The sequence below is a fragment of the Acartia tonsa genome, chromosome 14 (genome assembly GCF_053477335.1).
Source record: "Acartia tonsa isolate MP-2025a chromosome 14, ASM5347733v1, whole genome shotgun sequence".
In the NCBI taxonomy this organism is placed as follows: Eukaryota; Metazoa; Arthropoda; class Copepoda; order Calanoida; family Acartiidae; genus Acartia; species Acartia tonsa.
In genome coordinates this window covers 14,303,518-14,321,401 of record NC_137273.1, presented here as the reverse complement: position 1 = coordinate 14,321,401, position 17,884 = coordinate 14,303,518, and the positions used below count along the sequence as shown (strand labels likewise).

Sequence of the window (17,884 nt, the reverse complement as noted above, 5' to 3'; positions counted from 1 at the left end):
CAAAGACAGGCAAAACCAGAGATATGAATAAAGAATCTGAAGAATAATTAATTTCCTCAATTTTTTGTGTTAAAAATAAGCAAAAACTATTTTAACCATATTAAAGCCTTACTATTTAAAAATAAATTTTTAAACTACCTAAATTTTTATTAACATGTAATTTTAGATTTATCAAATTTAATGATTTATCCATAAGAAAATGGGATTTTATTTTCCTTTAACTTATGACAATACAATGAATGATAATATCATATTCCTTTGAAAATGATAATTTCAACCAGATCAATCTTTTTTCCTTAGATTCTTTATCTCAAATCTGACAAAGAACCACAAAAATAATGAAAAAGGGAAAATTCTCATTTTTTTTTCAGGTTTACAGGAATATGACAAAGAATTATATTTTGCCCAAAATTGTTATATTGTATTGTAAAAAGATAATAATTATTGAGAGGAAGAAAGGGCTGTGTTGGAATTTAACCATAATAATTTCATGCTATCCCTGCATCTTTTCAAATATTTACAGGAAATGGGATACCAAGGAGAAATTGAAAGTTGTAATCATTGATTTTTTTTCTTCTTAAAATTCAAAAAATATAAAATGGCAGTAGGAAGTTTGTCTTTCTTGCTGATACTTATTGATCTGGTTTTATTTATAGTATTTTACTAGTGTATGTACATTTTTTTATTGGAAGTTATTCTTATATTTATAGAAGTTTAAAGTCTAATATAATTATTACTATGCACAAGATAGGCATTCCTTCACAATAAATAGCATAAAATTAACCAAACCAAGATATTAATAATTTAATCTTTACAGTTATGCATTTATAAATTTTGAAACATATTCAACTATAACAAACTTTTGTTAACTTTATTTTGTTTCACTGCTTATGGACATAAAGATTCTTGTTCTATAAACAAAAATTTGTTCAATATTGTTTAATTATGTGACCTGGGATCTATAAATCTCCAATAAACCACTAGATCAATATAAACTAATTAATTTGCAAAGTTGGATCCTTAAAAATTTATAGACTATGAAATAAACAACTAATTTAATTTCTCTTGATACTTTATAAAGATACTAGCGGTTTCGCCCCTAGCCTCTAGGGGCTATGTCCCAAGAGGTTTGATCAACCTTTTTTTGTTTTATTTAAATTTAAAAAGAAAAATAATTTTGGTAGGGGAATTTTTTTTTTTTGGGGGGGGGGAGTATTCGACCCCTCTTTTTTAATTTTAGTTTAAAATTTTTTTTTTTTTGGGGGGGGGTTATTTTTCATTTATTTGGGGGGGTTGGGTGTGTCCCACCCCCCATAAAAATAGCTTAAAACCATCACAGGACCAGTAGGTATATTCCCTAAAAAGTAGAGCCCAATCGGTTCAGTGGTTACTGAAATCTTAAGCTTCAGACAGACAGACAGACGGACAGACAGACAGACAGACAGACATCGTACTACTTTGTATTATAGATATCTCAAATTTGTAGAACATAACATTAGATAAATATAAAAAGTTGATTTCTTTGAGAAATATAGACTATGAAATAGTTATAGCCCAATAGGGTCCTTAAAATTAGTTTTTTTTAAATTTAGATACCTAAAAGGTTTAGAACTCTCAAAAAACATTTGTTAAAAAAAACTTATTTCTGAAGACTAATCCTAAAATAATTCTATATTTTTTACATATACATTTATTTGCAGAAAATCTTTTTGTGTATTATAGTTTAATGGATCCTTTTTCATATTGTTGTAGTCAGTTCACTCACATACCTGTAGTGAAATCTTTGCCATTCATTAAGTTATATGAGAACATATTTTGGATATAGTCCAATTTGTGACAGCGACTCTTAAGTAGCTTTTCCCTATTTCTAGCCTGCTCTAACCCTGCGGGACCAAAAGCCTAACTCTGCGGGTAAATCACTTAACTTAACCTAACCTAACCTAAAATAGCCTATCAAAAGTTACTGTGAAAATATGACAAAACGCATCTTAAGAGGCATTGCCACGAAAGGGACAATACCCCACATTTTTAAGGATGCAACTATGATTGGTGATCATGTGTAATTATGTGGCAGGTAGAGCCAAATTAATTTATAAAAATCAAGGTTAATCCTTTTTTTTTAGCAACATTATATAATATTAATCAAATAATATTATAGATTTTTGCTGCAAGATTAAATCTCAAATTTAGCAATAAAAGCCTAAATTTGGCAACAAAAGAAATGTTTAATAACTTTGCAATAAAGGTGTATTATTAACAGTTGGTTGTACAAGGTTTTGCCAGCCCCCTAACTTTTTTTTAACACCATCCATTACCAAAATCTAGAGGTTTTCATTTACTGTCGGAATGGTGGATACACCCCCTTAGCACGCCTCTGATTTTTTTTGAATAATTAGTGCAACTAAGCTTCTTTAACCTTATGTAATCAACTACAAAAACTATCAACTTTTGTGTTACTTTTATTTTTAATGTACTATACTTGTTCTTATATTTCATACCAAATTCTAATTAATAAATAAATGTCTATAGATATTTAGTTAATTAATTATATCATACATTTTGGTAGTATATAGACACCAAGATAAGAAAATATTATAATTAACATATGGATATTAGCTGATTTATAACTTGTATTGCAAAAACAAAGAATTTGGTGGGAAATTTATGCAAGTCCATATTTTAGTGAGGAAAGAATCCGCGAGATGTCATGTGCAGATGGATATCAGCTGATGTATAATTACAAGAACACTGGATTTGGCGCGAAGGCTGTCTGCGGCAATATTACTCTCACCTACAATTATGAGTTTGGAACAAAGGTAGGTGTATTATTACCAGTATCCAATTGCAAGAGGTGTTTGTTCCTTTGACTTCTATAGCAACCCATGCACTTTTAAAATTATTTCCAAAACATTAATAGCTTGCTTTTGACTTAAGAGGCATTCATTCTTACATTTGCAGTAGATACGTATCTTAAAATCAATAATAGAAACCCACTAATTAAGAGCAAACATTATTTTGTTTGACATGTTTAGTTGTTGCCAAATTGTGATTTCATCAAAGCGTTTGATACTTTTGTTACTTCTTATTTCTTAGTCTTGGAATTGATTAGTTCTATATCAAAAGATACAAATAAAGCGGATTTTATTGCATTTTAAATTTTTTTTCAAACATTAGAAATTATCAAAATTAGTATTGCCACATTTATCCAACCATTAATTTATCCATTTTAGAGATGGAAGGAATTTTGGGATACAGGGTTTTATTATTTTTAAACATGTTTTTGATTGTATACCATTTACGTTACATCATTCAACTAATGCATGCGCCTGCTTTTTGTTTAAGGCATTTTCCCACTTTTACTATTTATGTCGCGCGCTTTACATAAGTAGTATGTAATTACTTGCGATTATAATATAACTCAACACTTCCACAACAAATATTTTGTATCTCAATTTGTTTAGTGAAGAGGGGGGATAAATTATCTTTCACCGTCCTATCCCTGTATACCCGACAAACTTATTGTTTGATTTGTAATCTGAATAAATAATGATTATTGATTTACAATTTGAGATCTCAGATTGTTGGTAAATACAATCTAAGTAACCACCGGCTGCGTCAGTAACATTTGGCATCTATGCAATGCCAGTTGCATCTGGCGGCTGCGTATCCCGCATAGTTTGGTTGCATCTTATCCTGCTATTTTTCTTGGCTGCTATTTAAAATAGACGTTAACATCCTATGATAATTGAACAACTATTTTAAAACTTTTTCTTGTTCTTTGACGTTATGGGGGAAATGTTATTTACTCGGCTGGTATGTGAGATAGACTTAAGATTTTTTGTTAAATATTCTTCATATCAATACCCAATTGCTATTCATAAAATATTGTGTTAATTAGCAGCGATATTAAAGGACAAACAATGATAAATAGATTATCCCATCTGGAGATTGGTCTAAAAGTTTGGACTTTTTTTGGTTTTAACATCCAACAATAAAGATTAAATGAAAGTATTTAACTTTTGTAAGATAACAGATGAGAGAAAGTGTTTACAAATCAGTGAAATTTATAATCAAATATCAATTCATTAAATTTTTTCTTTAGGTTGCAGAGCTAGATTTTGGAGGGAGCAAAAGATATTCCTACCTCTCAGACGCCTATGGACAACTGAAGGCCATACATATGCCAGATGGGAAAAAATTCACCTTCAATGTTCAACCCCAACAAGGAATAGTGTGATCAAAAATTTCTTGAAAAGGATACAACACAAAAATCATGACCATTGCGGATTTTATAAGGTTGCATCTTTATACCTTTCTTTATATTGTTTTTACACACATACAAACATATTGTAATATAAATATCAACAGCACAGACTGGGACAAACAAACACACTCACATAAAATTAAGTCTTTTAAGCCTTGATTATTGTTTTTTAAGACCTCCTTACTCCTATTATGCATTAAGATTCTTTAAATAATTTCAAAATTAAAGTTAAATGTAAAATACAAATTATTTTAGATGTGATACCAATGTAAAAGGGTATCCTTGATTTTTGTGAAAATTCTATCAAAATATCCTATCTATATTTGAAAGAAAAAGCCATAAATTTTCAATTTTCTGGGATAATCCTTAGGCTATGTTTGGGAACTGGGATATTTTTTCTCTAAGAATATATAGTATATTAAAGAATTTTACAAGTTCAAGACAGTTCAAAAACTATAAGACAATAATTAATACTCATAATACAAGTTGCAAACATCATTATTTAAGACTAGTACATGAATTATTTTCAAAAACCATTAACAATGTCTTTTTTTGTTGGATGCAGTTAAAACATTTTTATCTTGATATAAAATAAGGAAATAAATTGTTGGTTATGATTTAGGTTTATAAATAAATACTAAAATTAGACTGGAAAATTCTTGGATTTTTCACCAAAACTATCTACATGTATAGATTACTATTCTTAAATTTGCATTTCAACTTTGTCTGTTCCGATTTGTTCATTAGATTCCAATTGTATGCTTCTTGCTAAAGTCAAGGTTTAAAAAAACTGTATATTTTAAAAGATGTTTGGTCTCATGGGTGGGTTATGGTACCATCCTCAAAATATTCATAAATCTTCCTTGGACCTAGGAGAACCTTTTTGGTAAAGCGGTTAGGGAGATCCTTTACAACACACACACATACATCCTTTTACTTTTATTAAAGGATAAACTACATATGTTTAAAGAATTTTAAATATTTGTTATTGTCATGTTTTTATGCCTTTTTTGTGACCTGGGCCTAACAATTCTTTAAAAAGCAGTGAAATAAAAATTCAAATTGTGTAAAATGCAAATATGAATGATTTTAATCCAATTATTTTCATTTAGAAAAGGTTAACTGTGCATACTATCAGAAATAAGGGGATATTATGATAAACCAAAGCTTGTAAATATTAAGGGATCATTATGTCTTCCAAATTTCTCTCCTTTTTGGTACTTCTAAGCATTGTTGGCTAAAATTTTAAATTGCATATGATAAACAAATTTTTATAATTGACAAATGACAATATATACTGGCTATGACATTGAAGCACGAAATACCCAAATGGTTGATTAGTAGATTTTCTAAATGTTACTTGTTATTTATTTTGAGTTGCCAATATTTGTACTATATCCCTTTACATCTGTGATAAATTTATGGTAACATTTTGGAACCATTTTAATGATTCTGCAAAATAAAACACATGCAATTTAAATTTAATTACACAGAGTATAATTTTAATTTTTGGTTGGAATCTCAACCTATTAGAAAAAGATTAATGATAATTGATCACATTATTCCTACAGGATCATATAAAATCACCATGACCCCAATTGACAACAGCCTCCAATACTCGATTAACGTAGACTCGTTTGGACGAAGAAAATCCGCAACTCTTCCTGATGACGTCACAAATGTACACTTGTACAACGACCAATCACAGTTGACGGAGATAACATCATCTGAAAGTCGTCTTCGGTATGAGTACAGCGACAACGGCCAGTTGGCAGCCATTTTGTTTGATTACTCAGTGTTGGCGGAAAATGTTACTTTTACTTATGGAAGGAAAGGATTATTTACATTGTGTTGTGGTAGATTATGACTTGTAATACTTGTCTAAACATCAATTTGAAACTTGAGGCTGTACACAAAGATCAAATGTTTATTTTATTTGGATATTTTGTCTTCATACATTTATCAGTAAAAGTTAAAATTTCTGTATGTAATAGTTATTTTTCACATCGTATTTTAAACAGCTTTTCGCGGATATAGAAATGTACAATAATAAATAATATTAAACCTGTTATTTTTAGCTAGGAAATACTGAAGATACGGGCTGGTTTTAATCTTATGATTTTACATTTTCATACTCCTAGAAAACTGGATATAATATGATATTATACCTAACTTTTCAGAATGGCTGAGAACCGATTCTAATCCACCGGATATTAATCGGTTTCAAAGTGATGCTGTAAAGTATATTTTCGTTTTCAAAGAAAAAAATTAAGGATTGAATCCTAATAGCTCATATTGTTTTCTTGATACCACAAAAAATAACCTTAAATTCAACAGGGAACTTACTGATTTTGCTGGCTCCCTAACTACGCCGCGTGTCTCAGCCACCAATATCCCCCCTGGCACAGATCTATTCCGTCAGATAATTAAATTCAACCCGGAGTCTAGATTACATCAGGCATAGACAACGAGAGAATTGACAATCCATACAATTTAAATATTCAAGTTTAGATATAAAAAAAAACCAGCTTAAATTGTAGCTGGTAAACGTGTCTCTTAAAAAAGAAGACAAATGTTATAACATTTAGGTCAATTTATTCTGATTGACGTCATATCAAAAGAAAATGTGACGTCAATAGGAATACTTTGGCCAAAAGTTTATGAATGTATACCCTTTTTATCAGATTCAGTTCAACCAATTATAAACCCTTAAGAAATAGAAACATTTTGAAATTTAAAAGATTATTGTTTCAAAGTCTTAAAATAATTCTAAAATATTTGACTAATTATTTTCAGTTTAAAATTGTAGAATTATTTACCTGTGTATTCCTCTAAATTTGTCTATGACTCAGGCCAACTTTGTCTATTCCAACTTTACTTTGAACTGTGAACAAAGTAAAATATCAGGCAAGGACGTTGTATGGGGTGGCAGAGTGGGAATACCACCCCCCCCCCCCCACAAAAAAAGATTTAATGTTCAAAAATGATGTAAACGGGTGAAACTTTACTAAATATTTCAAAATGAAATTCTACACAAGGGCCCTTAAATTAACCTAAAATTCTTTACATTTGAATAAGAACAATTACTACTAGATTAAAAATACAAATAATATGGTTTAGCATTAATTTCAAGCGTTTGGTAAATGCCGTAGTGGTTTTTTCGGGGCAATACTAGCAAAAATTAACCACCCCACTAAAATATAATTCCTAACAGCGTCCTTGGTACTAGGACTAATGATTCCTCGTATTGGGGTGTTTTTGACGGAGGAAGAAAAATTGTCGCATCGGCGACAAAGGGCTAATCATATCTCAGATACAGGAACGATACTTAAAAAACAATTTTTTTATAACTCTTACTTATAAAACCTAAAGCATCTAACAAATAGTAAAATTCTTTTTAACATTCCTGAATTTTAAAAAATACACTTTTCCAATTATTTAGTTTTGGAATGTTTTTAAAGTATTAAACTCCTATAGGCGAGGAAAAGCGCGGCAATTTCTACCCAACAGCGAAAACGGCGGGAAAGTTTGACAATGATGAATTATCTGTCAGGAATATTTGGTTACATCTTTATTAAATACAATAGATGAAATAGATAGATGAATAAACTGGTGAATTGATTAAAAAGTTGATTAATGGATTTATAGATATAGGATTTAACAGATGGATATACATTTGAATATTTGTATGGGTTGATAGGGGTTGTAGATAGAGGGACATATATAAGTTAAATTATTAAGAAGTTCTATTGGTAAATGATTGATTAAAAAGAATTAAGGAAATGAAATGAGAATTGTTGTTAAAATAATAATGTTTCCAGTAAGATTGTATGACCATTATTGCTTTGTCACCATCCTTGTTTTAAGAAACAATACATAAAAACTTCATTGCTAGTTTGATTTCTTATGGCAATTATAAAGTAAGTCAATTAAAGTAAAAACACAATTGGTTTAACACAAATAAAGTTATTTAAAATTAGTTTTCATAATGTATAACAGAGAAGCTTATTTGAATGAAAGCTGATTACCCTAAAATTTAAAGTTAATGTTACTGTCAAAATAGTTTAAGCAACTTTTAAAAAACACAAAAAATTTATGAACCTAAATTTGATATTTAAATCTTTTTAATTGATTTTCTTTTTAATGAGAGGGAATGTAGGTAGCTTCGATATTTCATCGGAGGGGGGGGGGGGTGCCCATTCCCAATGGCAAAATATGTAATATTTAATAAATTCCATAGTCCAAAATCAATATCTGAACTGGGCACAGTTTTATACTTTGGTACATTTTATGATATACTAGCGGCTTCGCCCATAGCCTCTAGGGGCTTCGCCCTATATAGTTTTGGGAAGTCAACCCTCCTTAATAGAAATATTCAAAAAAATATTCTTTGTTTAATTACTCTGTGATAAAATTAAACCCAGGTTGTACACTTTATGCAGAAAAATTTTAATTTGTACAAATTAAACCCAGGTTGTTTGCCGTATACAAAAAAATTTCAATTCGTAAAAATTAGACCTAGATTGTTCGCATACACAAAAATTAAAATTAAAAAAAATATATTTTGATTTTTTTTTGGGGGGGGGGATTCATGGGGGCTTTGCCCCATGTTGCAGTGGGGTTCCCCCACCCCAATTACTGGTTTTTGTTTAAAAAAATTTTAAAAAAAAAATTTTGGAAGTGGGGATTTTTTTTATTTTTGGGGGGATTGGAGTGTCCCACCTCCCAAGAAAATAGCTTAAAACCACCAGAGGACCAGTAGGTATATTCACAGAAGGGTAGGGCCCAATTTAATCAGCAGTTACTGAGATTTTACAAAAAATGTAAAAAAAAATTTGGAGGGTTGGATTTTTTTTTTGGGGGGGGGGGGTTGGGGGGTGTCCCACCCCCCAAGAAAATAGCCTAAAACCACCACAGGACCAGTAGGTATATTCCCTGAAGAGTAGAATCCGATCGGTTCAGTGGTTACCGAGATCTTAAGGGACAGACAGACAGACGGACAGACAGACGGACAGACGGTCAGACGGACAGACGGACAGACATCAAGCTACTTTGTATTATAGATAAAAATAGTTATCTATCACGGCTTGTCAGCCGCAATAGCAATCCACCAAAAACAAACTAAAAATTATTTAAATAATAACTTTTAAAATGGCTGTAAGCTGTAATGTTTAAGTTTTTCTTCAGCACTAATTTCTTATCTTTAACCTTAGCCCCCTGTAAGTTTAAATCAACAGCCATGCCGCTTGTTTTTATATTTCAATAGTTCTTAGTTGCAGTTTAAAAAACTGCAACTGTTTGTGCTATTTTTTTAAAAACTGCAGCTGAAGATGTGAAGTCCTCATAATTACTGGCCTCATTGAACATGATTTGAAAATAGTTTCAGATAGTTTTATTTTAAGTATATACAAATATAAAATATTAGTTGCTTCGCAGCTAGCCTCTAGGGGAAAGAAAGGGAAGGTCATAAAATAGCCGAAAATCACCTCAAGATATTTATAAAAATTCCCTAAAAAGTACAATCAATCCCACATCTTTAGAGATCTTAAGATACAGACCAAAAAACTTACTACTTTATATATTACTAGCGGCTACGCCTCCTAGAAGCCTCTAGGGCCCTCTAAGGTGAGGGGGGGGCGTGTTAGTGAAGTTCAAAATAAGTTTTTAGTATGAGGACTAGCGGCTTCGCCCCTAGCCTCTAGGGGCTTTGCCCCAAGAGGTGGCCAAAAAAAATTTAGGCGAAATTCGTAAAAGGACCAAGGAAATCTTCTGCATAAAAAAAGGACCAAGGAAATCTTCTGCAAAAAAAAAGGACCAAGGAAATCTTCTGCAAAAAAAAATGGGGGGGGCGAATTTTTCATTTTTGGGGGGGTTGGGGGTGTCCCAACCCCCAAGAAAATAGCTTAAAACCACCACAGGACCGATAGGTATATACCCTGAAGAGTAGAATCCAATCGGTTCAGTGGTTACCGAGATCTTAAGCTTCAGACGGACGGACGGACAGACAGACAGACATCAAGCTACTTTGTATTATAGAGATAGAGTGATCAACACAGTTTAATTAAACATGTTATTTTTATTAGGAAGATAATGATCGGTCAAATTGTAATGCTTTTTCAAGCGTGTATTTCAAATCCATTATCATTATGTAGATCTTTTAGAGATATTTAGAGACAAAACAGTGCATTACTAGTAAAAATAATATGGTGTAACCAAATAAATGTGCTAGTGATGGGAACGGTGTTTACAGACGCACCAAAACCGTGACAACCCTGACTATTAATAACAAGGATGTCTTTACAGCGGAATATCAATATAAATCTTGTGATAAGGTGAGATATCTATATAATAAAGTAGCTTGATGTCTGTCTGTTTGTCCGTCCGTCCGTCCGTTTTTAAAAAATGTAAAATAGTTTTACATGCCTATTTGTCGAAGTATGAGGGTGTTTTCTCGTCTATCTGTATGAAATCAGGTGTTTCTTGGATTTTTACTATTGTTTTAGAATTCTAGATTGAAATTCCTGTTGTTCTAAGCGGATAATTTTTTTATAAAACAAGGGTGACAACATCCATAAAAGCAAAGCTCTGAAACGATGGGACAAAGGGACATTAACACTTATATAGTGAATAATCAGTCAAAGCTAAATTGTGAGTGAATTTGTCGAAAAACTTCTTGATACAGGATAATGTTTATGGACATACTTACATTTTAAGGACTTGATTATAGAGTTGCTTTGCTTATAATATTGTACTTTGTTGTCCCAGGAATCAGTATACCAAAAATCAGAACAATCCGATAATTAGATCACATAAAAAGTTGTTGTTAAAAAAGTAAAAAATCAACATGTTTAAAATGGACGTACGGACATTCTGGTAATGATTATACAGTTGCTAAGCTTTTTAAATCCTACCTGACTACTACAGGAATCACCATGCAAAGTTTGAAATCGATAGGACAATTCGAACATGCCTTAACTAACGAAAAGAGCTATCCGTCTCAAACGGACGGACCGACCCTAGTTATAGAAAAGATTTGCTTTTAAAAATAACCTTGTTTTATCTTTCTAGTTGTCCCGAACTGAGATGCTGTTAAAACGGGAATCTGGATATTTCAAACAAATTAAGGATTATGAATATGATTCCGCTGGTCAGCTTATCACCGTTCAGGTATAAGAATAGATAGATAGTGTGTGTTTGTTGGGGGAAGGCGGAAGGAGGCAGTACTATATTATACTACTAGTGGCTACGCCTTTAGAGGCCTCTAGGGGCACTTGAGGAGGGAAGAGTCGAAATTGAAAACCCAATTTATTATTTAAGATTTTAAAAGAAAAAGTGAGAAAAAAAATTTTGGAGCGGGGGATTTTTTTTTTTTTTGGGGGGGGGGTACCCTACACCACATTTTTTATTTCAATCTAAAAAATTTAAAAAAAGAAAAAAAAATTGAAGGGGGGTTAATTTTTTCTAGGGTCGATTTCTCATAGGAGGATGGTGGTACCCTCCCCCAAAATAGTTATAAACCTTCCCGGGACCTTTGAGAAGCTACCCTGTTAAGGAGAGCCCGATCGGTTCAGCGTTTAGCTGAAATCCTTCAGTACACACAGACAAACAGATAGACAAACATTCTGTTACTTCATTGTAAGGATATTTCTCCCCCTTATCCCTAGCTTGAACACCCTTGATAAATCAATAAAAACCCCTGGACATACATTTTTTTTTGGGGGGGGGGAGGGGAGGAAAGCTATTTTGGTGGCTACTATTTGTTTGGGAGAGGGGGGGCAGGTTTCATTGAAAAGTGATTTTAATTGAATTATTTATTTTAGGAAAACAACCATGTTTGGAGGTACAACTATGATCCCAGCGGAAATCTTATATGGATAAGGAAAGAAAAATTAGCTATAATGATATTACAGATACATATATTCTGTTTTTCAATTACTCAATTTACTCTGTGTGACATACGGACGTACGGACAGACCATAATTAAATATATTTTTTTTGATACATTATTGATACTCCTAGGGTATGTATTTGATAATAACATAGGGCAGGTCAATATTGCCATGGCAATAATATCATAACTATTACAAACAACAAACCCTTTAACTGCACAACCTTTGTTTGAAAATTTAAATTGTAAATAGCAATGAGTTGTGCCTGTTTTGGTACATGGCATTCCTCCTTCGGTTACTATTAGATGACATCAGAAGGTACATTTTTTAACGTCTTTTAGTATCTTTAATCACATAAAAGCTAATTTTTTGGTATTTAAAAAAAGATTTGGAAGCACGGTTCATCAGTTTGCATACAATCCTGCCAATCAAGTTATCAAGTATAATAACAACCAGATTAAGTATGATAGTAGGGTAAGTAACAGATAGCAAGAGATATGTTACTAGCGGCTGCGCCCCGAGCCTCTGTATTTAAAGGGTAGAAAAGGGTAGAAAAGGGCAAAAAAATAGCCTAAAACCATCCTAAGACTTAAAGATATAATAGGATATAGTTAGGATTATATATTAATTTATAGATAAACTAGGGGGTAAGTGGGTTTGAGTGACCACCCCCTCTTTTAACTTTGGGTTTAAAAAGAGAAAGAAAAATTTGTTGGTGTTATTTTATTCAAGGGAATATTTTTCTAGGGAGGATGACATTACCCTACGTGAAAAGTTATAAACTTCCCCAGGAAATATAAGAAACTATAATATAAAGGAGAATCAAATCGGTTCAGCGGTTAGCAAGGTCGTTGGGTTCAAATAGACAAAAAAAACACAGACAAACTCACAGGCATATTGTTACTTTTTTATAATGATTGATATTTAGGTTGCTAAATTTTTGGACAGATAGATAGATTAATTAAAAAATATTTTTTAGGTGGATAGATTTTAAGATTAAATTTTTCTGTTTGACTAAACTGATATTATCACCAAATACTTTGTTAAAGTTTAACTGTTGTTAATTCTCTTTACTTTTTACTTTCAAACAGAGATAGTTAAAAATATTACCAAAATAATATTACCACGTGATACTCATGTAATTATTATGAAAGTTTATTAAGAAAAAGAACTATAGCTGACATAATATCAATATAACTTTAAATAGACATAAATGATTATGTCTGATAGTAGTTATGACTTTCAATATAAGCTAAAATAGATTAAACGTTAATCAAAATCAAAATAAAGGGAGAGAGATAAAAAGAGAAAGAAAAATATGAAAAAATGCGAGAGAGAGAGACAGACAGACATACAGACAGACAGACAGACAATAAGACAGACAGAAAGACAGACAGATATACTGATATACTGACATACAGACAGACAGAAAATGAGTAGAGGTACCATATACATAAGGTCAAAAACGATCTTATGAAAGCCATTCTCATAATCATAGTCATAATGTCATCAGAAAATCACCTTATTTACTATATTTGCGATTACTTTTATTTAATGAAATCGTCCAATTTTTAACATTTACAAAACGGCCTGCTTTATTGCATCAAGATCCATGACATATCTATATAGGAAATAAACGTCTATAAATAAGCTCGAGTCTTCGAATGGTAAAGTGTTTAAAACTCATAGTGCTCCAATAATCCTCATTAAACTCTCATTGACCAAAGCGATAAGACCATTATTCTATTTGTTTATGGAATGAATTAATTTTTTCACTTCATGTAGATATTTGAATTACATTGAAGTATTTAATCCTTTTTTCATAAATAAACAAGGATGACAACATCCATAAGTAGCGAAGCACAACAAATCGTCGATGGGAATACGTACAGGTAGATTTAAAAGGTTTTTACTAAAATCAAGAATAGATTTATTGGATAAAATAGACATGAAACCTTGTTTTATTTTGCATGATGACGATGGTCAAAGTAAATTATATTAAAGATGCTCATAATAATGGGAAAAATTATTTTGATACTGATATCCCATAAAAGTTTGAAAATTGCATCAAAATAAACAAAGATATAGGGAAATATGTAAAACATATAAAAATACCCAAAAAACCTGATAAAAGGCAGTCTGGCCGTCATGGTTGTTTTATTAAAACGACAAAATATTTAATTTTCAAATCCTTAACTTAAAAATTTGGAAAATCAGACCATATACACTGATGATATGGAAAAAAGTGTTAAATATATAAAAATAGCCTAAAACCTGCCAAAAAGGCAGTCTGGCCGTCATGGTTATTTTGTTTAAAAGACGGGAAATTTAATTTTGATATCTATAACTTAAAAATTTTGAAAATCGGACTATAAACACTGAAGATGTGGAGAAAAATGTTAAATATATAAAAAAAACAGCCTAAAACCTGCTAAAAAGGCAGTCTGGCCGTCATGATTGTTTTCTTTAAAAGACGGGAAATTTAATTTTGATATCTATAACTGAAAAATTTTTGAAAATCGGACCATAAACACTGAAGATATGGAGAAAAATGTGAAAAAAATAAAAATAGCCTAAAACCTGCTAAAAAGGCAGTCTGGCCTTCATGGTTGTTCCTTTAAACGACGGGAAATTTAATTTTGATATCTGTAACTGAAAAAATTTTGAAAATCGGACCATAAACACAGAAGATATGGAGAAAAATGTGAAAAATATAAAAATAGCCTAAAACCTGCTAAAAATCGGTCCGAACGCCAATAATGTTTTATAGTCAATTGTGCTCCTTAATGATGGTAATGTTGTCAAAAAATTTCAGCATTCTATCTTTTATAGGAGCTGAGTAAATCCCATTTCCCCCATAGCGTTACGGACGGACTGACTGACGGGCGGACGGACTGACTGACAGACGGACAAAGTGAATTATAGAGTAGCTTCGCTACTAAAAATATACGTTCATAATAGAGTAAATCTGTAAAACTGTATTTTAAAAGAATTCGATTGTGGCGACACTTCCTTTGTGTTAAAATATTAAAACTAAAATTTTAATCATATTAACCCTTTGGTGATGGTAATGTGAAAAAATATATTTGAAGAAATATTTTTAAAATCATTTAAATTAATAAATATTTACTTCTTTCTTTTAGATAGTAATGGCGGGGGAGGAAAATTGATTTATTGAGAAATAGATAAATAGATATGTACTTATAGAAAACTAGCCAATAGCGATATAGTTATATTGAGCCAACTCTAGTCAATAATATGTCATTCATGACCTTCTATAGTCGACACATATAAATGGTAGTCAGTGCTGCCATTTTAAAACTTTCATGTCGATAATATGTCAATTATGACCTCTTTATAAAAATAAATGTAAAATATAAATAATGTCCTTTGCCTTTTTAGGGAATACTTTTTCCCGGTTACATATCCCTACCCTCGAAGTATAGATTATTATCAAACGATGTAATTAACTTAAAACATGAAATCATGCCATTTTTATAACAATTTGCGGCTTCGCCCATAATCCTCTATTTATACTATATTTAAATAGGAAATTTCCATTGAAGAATAGAATTCATGCCATTAATTTACAAATATATCTTCTTTTTTGAGGGGGGAAGGGGGGGGGCTGGATAAAAAGAACAAATATACATGCGCAGACATTTTTTAGATTCTATGAACAATAACTCATAGAAAAAAAGTATATCTAGGAAAAAAAGGCATAAGATAATTGCTCCAATGAAATCAAAACTTATTCTATAGAACTCTAATACTCAACAATCTCATAGCCTAATTCTACATGTAATGAGTTTACTTTTTTCAAACCTTTGATGTCTATAAGATAATAGAGAAATGATTTATAGAAAAATCTTAGATTAATTTTTTAAATTGTACAGTTTGACAAAAGAAATCGGTATAGTTCATTTCGTGACAACGCCTCTTAAGGGGCGGTTTGTCGTATTTTCACGGTAGCTTTTGATTAGTTACCTAATAAGGCTAGGTTAGGTGAGTGCTCCGCAGAACTAGGCAATTAGCCCCACAGGGTTAGAGCCCTTCGCAGGGGCTTGAAATAGGGGAAAATCTACTTTGAAAATACGACTAAACGCCCATTATGAGGCGTTGTCACGAAAGGGACTGTACCCAAGAAATCCTTTACACGGTTGTGCTTTCTATGAAAGATTTGTATCTATCTGGAGATGGGTTTAGGCTATATAAAATGTACCTATGAAACAGTGTATAGTGTCCAATAAAAAATGACGTCATGCAATATAAATAACCAATGATAGGCCAGTATACATTTTAATTGACCACTGGTAAATTGTATACTGGCCTATCATTGGTCATTTGCATTGTATAACGTTATTTTTATTGGTCTGTCCCATTCCTAGCGGCTACTTAATCAAAGTCTATCGCTAATCGTTATGAACGATTCCTATTGTGATACCAATGTTTAAATCTGTATATAAATATGTTAAACTAGTCTAAAAATAATAAATCTAATACTAATTGAAAATACATGAAAAAATGTTTCCTGCATTTATGTGTTTAATGAAATTTAAATTAGCATACGTTATGGGAAACAAGGATAGAACAATGAAATTTATAAAAATAACAACATCCATAAAAGCAAAGCTCTAATATCAGAAGGTAAAACAAACGAACATTAACACTTTTAGAGTGTCAAAACTTAATAAGTAGATTATTAATTTTAGGTTATAAATAAAATTGTTTACAAACTTGATGCAAAAATGCGTTAATACAGGTTCTGTTTAAAGACAAACTTACATTGTAAAGACTTGATTATGGATATGCTTCGCTTTACATATATTCCTTTAGATTTAAGTTCTTCAATAAACCTCTCTCTTTATCTACATTTTAATTAATAATTGAATAAACATTACCATTCATAGCTTTTCATATTAATTTGGTTACTGATAGATAGATATATAAACAGTTACCAGATTAATAGATAGACATTTAGACGAACATGTTATACTAAGATGGGTATAAATCGATATAAATCAATTTATATACATAAATGGATAGATAAACTTTTATATGGATAACCAGTTTGCTAAAAAAAATTACAGATAGCTCGATAGATAATTAGACAGATTAATAAAGGCAATTTGATAGATGGAGAGATCGATAGATAGATAAATTGGGATATAAACAATCTAATAGATATACGATAGATATAAATTAAAAGACACTTAGATAAATAGTTAGACTATTAGATAGATAGACAATTGATGGTCAATACAATGTTAAAAAAAATAGATAAATTAACTTGTGTATATTTTTCAGGGACGCCTGACAGAAAACTATAAGGAGCACATTTATACATACAATTCAGAAAATCTTCTAATTCAAGCCAACACACCAAGAGCAGTCGTCAGCTATTCGTACGACCATAAGAAACGACTTATAGCCATAACAACCAAGGAATTTATATATTTTGATTTTTATGGATTTTTTTTGTAAACCCAATGAATAGGAGTTATAAGAATCAATGGCTGCTATTCAGCCAATTAATTCTATTTGAAATTGCCGAAAATCAAATATTTTGTTGGAGTAAAGCTGGAATAAAACTTGTTTTTTGGTGTAACGGAAAGGAAAGTGGGTAAGGAGGGGAGAAAAAATGAAGAGGGTTGAGGGTAAATTTTCACTTAGAATTGTTTGTCAGAATCACATTCCCTTTTTTGTTTGATTAAAAATGAAAAGGAATTTG

At 31.2% G+C, this 17,884-nt stretch overlaps 2 protein-coding genes across 2 annotated transcripts in view; both read left to right on the top strand.

The window, feature by feature from the left end:
- The window catches only part of LOC145306519 (uncharacterized), a 49,746-nt gene extending 45,509 nt beyond the window's left edge, over nucleotides 1–4,237 (top strand). Inside the window, exons 8-9 of the mRNA XM_080148664.1 lie at nucleotides 2,684–2,816; nucleotides 4,103–4,237. Of these exons, the coding sequence (XP_080004790.1) occupies nucleotides 2,684–2,816; nucleotides 4,103–4,237 (268 nt within the window). The remainder of the gene's footprint in view (nucleotides 1–2,683; nucleotides 2,817–4,102) is intronic.
- A 1,577-nt stretch (nucleotides 4,238–5,814) lies between these two features.
- On the top strand, nucleotides 5,815–17,637 carry LOC145306447 (teneurin-a-like). Its single transcript, XM_080148543.1, has 10 exons — nucleotides 5,815–6,095; nucleotides 6,603–6,722; nucleotides 7,117–7,171; nucleotides 7,494–7,584; nucleotides 7,743–7,817; nucleotides 10,494–10,596; nucleotides 11,333–11,431; nucleotides 12,085–12,143; nucleotides 12,540–12,627; nucleotides 17,461–17,637. The coding sequence occupies exons 1-10, from the start codon at nucleotides 5,853–5,855 to the stop codon at nucleotides 17,635–17,637; spliced, it is 1,110 nt and encodes a 369-aa protein (XP_080004669.1). The 5' UTR covers nucleotides 5,815–5,852.
- The last annotated feature ends 247 nt before the right edge of the window (nucleotides 17,638–17,884 follow it).